Source organism: Paramormyrops kingsleyae, chromosome 22 (genome assembly GCF_048594095.1).
Source record: "Paramormyrops kingsleyae isolate MSU_618 chromosome 22, PKINGS_0.4, whole genome shotgun sequence".
Lineage (NCBI taxonomy): Eukaryota > Metazoa > Chordata > Actinopteri > Osteoglossiformes > Mormyridae > Paramormyrops > Paramormyrops kingsleyae.
In genome coordinates, this window is record NC_132818.1 from 21,931,143 (window position 1) to 21,939,209 (window position 8,067).

The 8,067-nt window shown below is 47.8% G+C and overlaps 1 protein-coding gene across 1 annotated transcript; it reads left to right on the forward strand.

The window, feature by feature from the left end:
- The first annotated feature begins 755 nt into the window (after positions 1-755).
- On the forward strand, positions 756-6,946 carry LOC111856748 (actin-related protein 2/3 complex subunit 1A-A). Its single transcript, XM_023836958.2, has 10 exons — positions 756-913; positions 1,530-1,658; positions 2,618-2,722; positions 3,121-3,343; positions 3,609-3,716; positions 4,351-4,557; positions 4,713-4,788; positions 5,565-5,758; positions 6,454-6,544; positions 6,630-6,946. The coding sequence occupies exons 2-10, from the start codon at positions 1,595-1,597 to the stop codon at positions 6,633-6,635; spliced, it is 1,074 nt and encodes a 357-aa protein (XP_023692726.1). The 5' UTR covers positions 756-913; positions 1,530-1,594; the 3' UTR covers positions 6,636-6,946.
- Positions 6,947-8,067: the final 1,121 nt, after the last annotated feature.

Sequence of the window (8,067 nt, forward strand, 5' to 3'; positions counted from 1 at the left end):
CACTGATTAAGATGTAACTCTAAACAACTTTAAAGGGGAAAGAGAATAAATATTAGACACGGAAACGGACTTTTTAGTTGGCCTAACGGTAAACGCTCCGTAGTGCAGTGTTTTAGAATGGGAGTGTGTTCAAAAGCAGCACGTAAAAATATTGTCTGCCTGATGATTTGTTTAAAGATAATCCAACACTTGCAAACACATAGCACAGTCAGAGCCACAAGTGGCAGGACGTTGATACAACTGAATTTAAAATAAAAAATTGTCTCTTCTTTAGAACCCTTCATATAAGTTTTCACTCGATTTACATCGTACTGCTTATACTTGTAAATGATTCTTCAGGCAAAATGACATCGGCCTGTGCAGTACTTGCTCTAGCCCCCCTTGCAGACACTGAACGGCATGAAACGTCAGTTCATAAATTTTCCATGAAGAATTTTAAGTGCCCTTAAGCTTTAACACTGACATGTTAAAACCCCAATGAACACATATAATTAATGAGCCTATTGCCCTTTTAGACAGTAGCGTTTGTACTTAATTAGTTTGCCGCAAGAGCCAAGGACATTGTCCAGAAAGAAAGCAAAGAATAATGTGCAGATAATGACATTTATGGTAGCGTCATAGTAATAACTTTCATTTCTGATTGGTTGTCTGTGAATATGAGCCCTGCGGGTGAATTTAACCAGACAAACAGTGGGCCAATGCCAGGTGTTCACCCGGGAGTTATTTGAAAACCACACCCATTACCCCCCTCCCTGCCAGCCTCTGTACGGACCACTCCCCACTCTGATCAAGAACCAGGAGCCTCTGCTTGCCGTGGTTAGTTCAGTTTGTGTCGACTGCCCAGAGTCCATGAACTGAATCACCCACTCCCAGTGAAGAGGAGAGCTGAGCTTGCACCCCGACACCCAGCAAGGTAAGAGGGATTCCTGACAGATGCACTTTTCCTCCAGCCCTGCTGTTTACCTTTACTGCATGACAGGGTGTGTTCTGTCGGGAGTGCAGAGGAGCACCCTCTGTGATTGAGCAGGGGTATAAAGAAGCGTGCATTTCATTACTGTAAAGTTACTCTGAACAAACTGTCTTTACAGGATTGGGTTTTGTGAGTGTGTAGGGGAGAAAGTTTAGTTCCGAGGAATTTTCAAGGGCTCTAAAAGACCATCATTAGAAAAATGTGTATTGAAAGCTTCTGTTCGGTGCCTGAAACGCCTTCTAAACCAGAACATTTGATTATTTTGTACATGCAGAACCTGAATACTTAATTTTTAAAATCTGGGTATATTACTAATAGGTTATTATAAAGCACTTTACATCACAAGGCACAAGAAATTACTACCTAAGATTTACTATCACTGCGTGAACATGATAATTACTGTATTATTACTGTGTGAATATAATGTTTATCTGTTAATTTACTACTTACTGATATTTCTTTCTTATTGATACTTGTAAACATTTCAGTAGTCAAGAATAAAGAAACATGGAAAAAATTGTCAATAATTCCCCCCAACTCCAATCTTCCTTGTGTTAAGGCTTTAAAAGTCCCGGAGAAGAAAACCTCCAACAGCACAACATTCCAGGGAGTCTCTGTCGAAACATGTCCCTCTACAGCTTCGGACTGGAGCCGGTGTCCTGCCACGCCTGGAACAAAGACCGCACACGCAAGTGCAAACTGGTTCTGTCGCGCTTCTGCATGGGGCAATTACGTGCCTGCAGGCTGCCCGTGCAGCCGGCCACCCCCAGCTGGCCACCCCCAGCCCCCCAGCCGGCCACCCCCGCCGGACACCCCTAGCCGGCCACCCCCAGCTGGCCACCCCCAGTCCCCCAGCCGGCCACCCCCGCCGGACACCCCTAGCCGGCCACTCCCAGCTGGCCACCCCCAGCCCCCCCGCCGGACACCCCTAGCCGGCCACTCCCAGCTGGCCACCCCAGCCCACTGCAGCAAGAAGCCCAGTCGTACTGCTGCCCAGGATGCTGCTAATGCGTTTATATGCATTTTATACCCCCCCCCCCTCATCTCCTTCCTGCTCCAGTGTCTAAGTGCTCCTTATCTCTATTACGATTGCACAGTACCTCTTACTTTCAGGAACTGCTTGCAGTCATGAAACCAGGGAAACCTATAACACGTATCTTACATTTGCCCCTCCCTCACACGTCTGTTTATTTATCATTAATCTACTTTCTGTGGAAAGAAGTGGAGAAACAAAACTTGTTTATCTAATGACCGAGGTGATTACAGTACATCCTGCAAAGAGCCCAGCAAGCTTTTTAGAGATAGCTGGGTTAACCGTTATAGAAGACAGTCAGCTTCGTTTTTTTAAATGTTTTGTTAAATATACTTCTTACTGGTCCTGGTAGGGAAATTCTCTTTTCACTTCCCCCATCGTGCTCTCTGTCAGTAAGAGCGAGCTTGGTAGCTAAGGGATGCCACCTGTTGCGGCACCCAGGGAGCTGGGGGTTAAGGGCCCACAGATGTGCCAAGGCTGGGCTTGAACCCAGCAACGTTCTGATCACAGGCACAGAGGCTCAGCCACACAACACTGCCCCTCGTCCCCTTAGTGAAAAGGGGTCACTGAAATCCCTCCTTGGCCCCTAGAATGACACCAAACTCCTCCTACAGAAATTGGCATAAGCCCCAACAGCAGTGAGGTGCACATCTACCAGAAGAGCGGGAAGGACTGGATCAAAATCCATGAGCTCACCGAGCACAGCGGCCGCATCACAGGTATGGCAGCGCTTCCGTCTGCCGTAGTCCCGGGTAACAGAGACAGAATGTGGCCTGTTGAAGTCACAGAACCCAACTCCCAGCATGCACTGCAGTAAATCACTGCATGATCATGTGACACGAGACAGATACAAAGGGGTCAGACACCCCCAGAAAACACTGATGTCAATTCCAATTCCATCTTCTGTTCAGTGTTGTGACGTTTAGGAGATTGATCATCCAGGGTGCAGTTACACGATGTTTATTTAAGCCCTGGTTGAGATATCATCCACTTGTACAGATACTTCTAGAAACATTTACAACAGGGCCCTGATGAGAAACCCAGCCCCTACTGGTTTGCTAATGACCACTATATGTCAATAATGACATTCAACGTTGCAATGTGTTCATGCTTACAGGCATTGACTGGGCACCAGAGTCCAACCGCATAGTGACCTGTGCCTCGGACAGGAACGCTTACGTGTGGACGCTGAAGGAGGGCGTGTGGAAACCCACACTGGTGCTGGTTCGCATCAACAGGGCTGCCACCTGTGTCAAGTGGTCCCCGCAGGAGAACAAGTTCGCCCTGGGCAGCGGGGCCAAGCTGATTTCCGTTTGCTATTTCGAGAAAGAGAATGACTGGTGAGTGCTCTAAGTCACGGAGAGCACTGTATTCCAGTTGGCTAATTTATGAACTATGAACCCCATCCAGTCATAGAATTATTCCAGTTATGTGCTTCCTCAGGAACAGCAAGTTTGATGAACTTGTGCAATGAAGCACTTTACAATAGTGTGTCTCCAGGACAGTTGTGTTGGGTGGATACTGTTCGCTCATTTTATTACTGCTCTACAAAAGTCACCTTATGACCCTTGCCCTTTTGACCCACCCCTGCCCTCTGTCCCCTAGGTGGCTCAGTAAACACATCAAGAAAACCATCTGCTCCACTGTGCTGAGCCTGGACTGGCATCCCAACAATGTGTTACTGGCGGCTGGCTCTGCAGACCTTCATTGCAGGTCAGAAGCCAGTGGGAGTTTTACTTACACAAGAATGTTCTGAGGGCAGAATGAAAAATGATTGGTTCAGAGAGGTAACCAATCAGAATGTAGAGGAGATGGGTACAAGGAACTGGAGGAGGCAGGATCAAGACATCTCATTGGTTGGTCCCACCTCCTCTAGTTATTTGACCCCACCCTCTGTATAATCCCATTGGTTATCTCTCTGAACCAATCATTTCTCATTCTGCCCTCAGAACATTTTTGTGTATGCAAAATTCCCATGAGCAGGTCAGAACTGGCAGCCATCTTCCCATCCATTCATTAGGCATTCCACACATTCTTTGACACATCATGCATTCCATCTGCACTATCTACCTTCCCATCAGCTTCAGCTTCAGCACATAAAGGCTGCTCCTCAGCGATGAGCAGTAGAAATTCCAGTTCCATTGTTCACATGTGGAAAAGCCTCAAAGCATGTAAACAGTGCCTTGGATCAGTGTTTCAAAAAGCGAAGTCACTGGCCTTCAGTGATGACACTGTAGAGTAGAAATGGTCAATGCATTCTGGGGTGAATCAGGTAAAATGTGTATTTGGGAGACCATAAAACGGCGGTTTTAATCGCCTTCCCCCCTCCGCTGTGGTTCCACCACAGGATTTTCTCCGCCTACATCAAGGACATCGAAGAGAGGCCAGGACCCACACCCTGGGGGGCCAAGATGCCGTTCGGGGAGATGCTCCTGGAGCAAAGGGACTGCGGGGGCTGGGTGCACGGCGTGAGCTTCTCTCCGTCCGGCGACCGCCTGGCTTGGGTTAGCCACAACAGCAGCATCGGTGTGGTTGACGCCCCCGGTGGTAAAGAGTGAGTGTGCACACGAGTCTGTGTCCTTAGTCAGCGTGCTGCGAGCCCGTCGTGTATGGCTCACGCTGTTATCACCACTCAGGTGATGGTATGATTGTCAGTAAAACAGTATCCTAGCTGTATGTGAGCACCGATGTTCCCCTCGTGTCTCCCAGAGTCACCCAACTGGCCACGGAGCTCCTCCCCCAGCTGAGCGTCCTGTTCGTCAGTGAGTCGGAGATAGTGGCGGCGGTAAGACCGTAACCCGGGGACCATTCGTACATCCACGCGCATTGGTCCAGCGCCTGCTAGTCTAAAACAGTCTCTCAACCCAGTGCAGAGATGGTCCATGTTTTTGCTCCCTCCCAGCTGGGAGCAAAAACGTGGACCATCTCTGGGTTCCCCAGGACCAGGATAAGAAACACTGGTCTAAAAGAGGCCTGTCAGATGTTTATAAAGACGTCCCCTGGATAGAATAATGCACTTCCAAGAAGGAGTAACATTATACTGGATGAAATGGTTGTAAATATGCCTTTTCAGGCCATAATTTTATTTGCTTTCTACAGAGAATGGTGATAATTCCACAGTGACCCTAACCCTAACCCTAACCCTAACCTAGACCTTCACTGTGTAATGGCACCACCTAGGGAACTGAGCCACAGGATTAACAGATGGCAGTTTGTAGTGTCAAAAGTTGCCAGTGTGGAGTCTGTTTTTTCTTTTCACTGCTACACTGCGCCTACCTGGGATGGGACCATCCATGCCTACACTGCACCATGTCCTCACTTGGGGATATTTATACCACCTCAGCATCACCAAGTGCTACAACTGTGACACGCAGCTTCCCTGGGATGGGAAATTAAACGTAGCAAATAAATATGCCCTATAAGAAGCACAGAATAAGTGTTTTTATAGCTTTTGTTGTATGAAAAAAGTCTTGCTTTACCTCTATGATTTCATGCATGAAATTTAAAAAAAGACCCACAATTGGGATTAACGGATGACAGTGTGTGGTGATTTTTCTTTAGGGTCACGACTGCTGCCCTTTCCAGTACTCCTACAAGGGCCCCAGGGACCTGAGCTTGGTGAAGAAGCTGGACATCCCCAAGCAGGCGTCTCGCGGCGGCCTGTCGGCCATGCAGCACTTCCGTAACCTGGACAAGAAGGCCATAACTGAGGAGGAGCAGAACGAGCTGGAGAGCCTGCACCAGAACTCCATCACGTACGGCCATGCGGGCAACCCAAATAGGGGGACACAAGGGGGGACAAATAGGGGGGCTCAAGGGGGGACACAAATAGGGGGGGACAAATAGGGGGACTCAAGGGGGACAAATAGGGGGGCTCAAGGGGGGACACAAATAGGGGGACTCAAGGGGGACAAATAGGGGGGCTCAAGGGGGGCACGGGGGACAGATGGGGGGGCTCAAGGGGGGACAAATAGGGGGGCTCAAGGGGGACAAATAGGGGGGACAAATAGGGGGGCTCAAGGGGGGCACGGGGGACAGATGGGGGGGCTCAAGGGGGGACAAATGGGGGGGCTCAAGGGGGGACAAATGGGGGGACAAATAGGGGGACTGAGAGGGGCACACATGGATGTCTGTAAGGATAGCTTGTTTTAAATCCTCACTTAAACCGATTCCCAGAGCTGTTAAGAGAACAGCTTGATTTTAAGCATGCGGTTCAAAGGCAAAAAGGCAGCTTATTTTTTGGGATTTGTGACAGTTTAAGGCCAGTGCTTTGTTTTTAAGGCCAGGGGCATTTAAAGGCAATCAAGTCTTGCGTTTAGCCAGGGGTTGCCGTATATGAGGAGGGTTAGTGATGCGGCATTTGCTGTGCCAGCATGAGTCAAACGGCCATATCCGAGCAACCGGGGGTCCTATTCCGAGGCCGACCTCTGACTGCCTGTTCGCCTTGCAGCCAGCTGCGCATCGTGGAAGGTTCCAAGACCAAGGTCAGCAAGTTCAGCAGCGTGGGCCTGGATGGAGCCATGGTCATTTGGGACTTCAAGGTGACTCTCCCTCCTTCGTGGCTGAAGTCTCCGATAATCACAACTGGCCCTGTCCTTAATTCTGTGTGTGTCTCTCTCTCACTAGCACTGAAAGCAGAGGGAGGTGTGTCCTGTTAGCCGTTCTCACCTGCTGTTGGGATTGCTACTCTCCTACAAAAATGTGTGTAAAGCACCTATTTAAAGTGTAAACTACAGGCTATTTAAAGCTCCTGTGCATTAAACCATCAGAAATAAAGATTGGTAAAGAGTGGAACAGCATTCATGTAAAACTCAAACATCAAATTCAATACACAGTCAGTACGTAAAAAAAATATGAACAGAAAATGAGATCAATGAGCTAGCATCTGTATTCAACAACAAACAACAGAAAATATCAATAAATAAATTAATTACAGCTTTTTACTTATTGTTCATCTTTGACTCTGTGTTTGAATTTGTATGCTTGAATATTTTGTTTTTACTGCAACAGGAAATTTTATTTGAAAGTTTAAATTTAATAGTAAAATAAACAAATCTTTGCACTGTGGAATATGCTTGGGTAGCCCTCTACAACTGTCACAAAGCCCATCGTCATCATTAAGCACTCTGTGGCATTATTATGGAACAATCCTTGGGAAGACCACTGAAAAATAACACAAACAGCATCCCTGTGCACGGAGATCTTATCTACTGCACACCTGGGCGTGAAAACCTACCATTAAAATCCTGTGACCTTTCAGCTGTTGCGTCTGGCGTGACTCTGATATATTGTAGCTTGTAGTGGTAACAAAAGATAACCAGGCTGTATTTAAACAATCCAGCTGATACCAGAACTGTCTGACAATCTCTTGCTCAGCTTGCTCTTGCACCAAGGACACTGCCATCCTCGCAGCAATTGACTGAACTATGAACTTGCTACAATATCTGTTTGTCTGACGTAATAACAGACAGAAGAGAACAGACATGCTAGCCTGCTGTACACTCAGCGGAGGGGAATGTAAACAGTAAGCCAGTGTTTTCCCAAGTACTTCAATGTGAATATCTCAAGCTGCCGGACCGGCTCTTAAAGGTGAAGGAACCCTGAGACACACCAGCAGAAGCAGCCTCTGCATGAGAATATCCATGCAACGACCTAAAGCTGCAGATATGCTCAATCTTGGCAAAGCGAAATGGGTGTTTTCCTTGACAGATGTGTCCAGGTAGCAACACCACCTGCTTACGGAGTGGTTGGACTCCTCCACGGGCGTGGCCGTTTTGGCCACTACAAAGTTCAGCCAAATTTAACCATAAATTACAGCCTAGATAAAGGGTGGTTAAGCATTCGGCCTTAGCGAGTAACTATGGATGCTGACCGGCACTTTCACAGATGTCATTAATATGCAGCAGCTTTCCTCTTGAGCTGCTTCCTTTCGATATTCATCCAAGCCATGTAAGTGTGCTTGGCCTGAATCGATCTGCACACAGCGTTGCTGACCTTCCCTGACCTCAGCGTCGCATCTCGAAAGCTACTGCGGGCCACTGTTGCAACTTTCCAGCATTTTGCA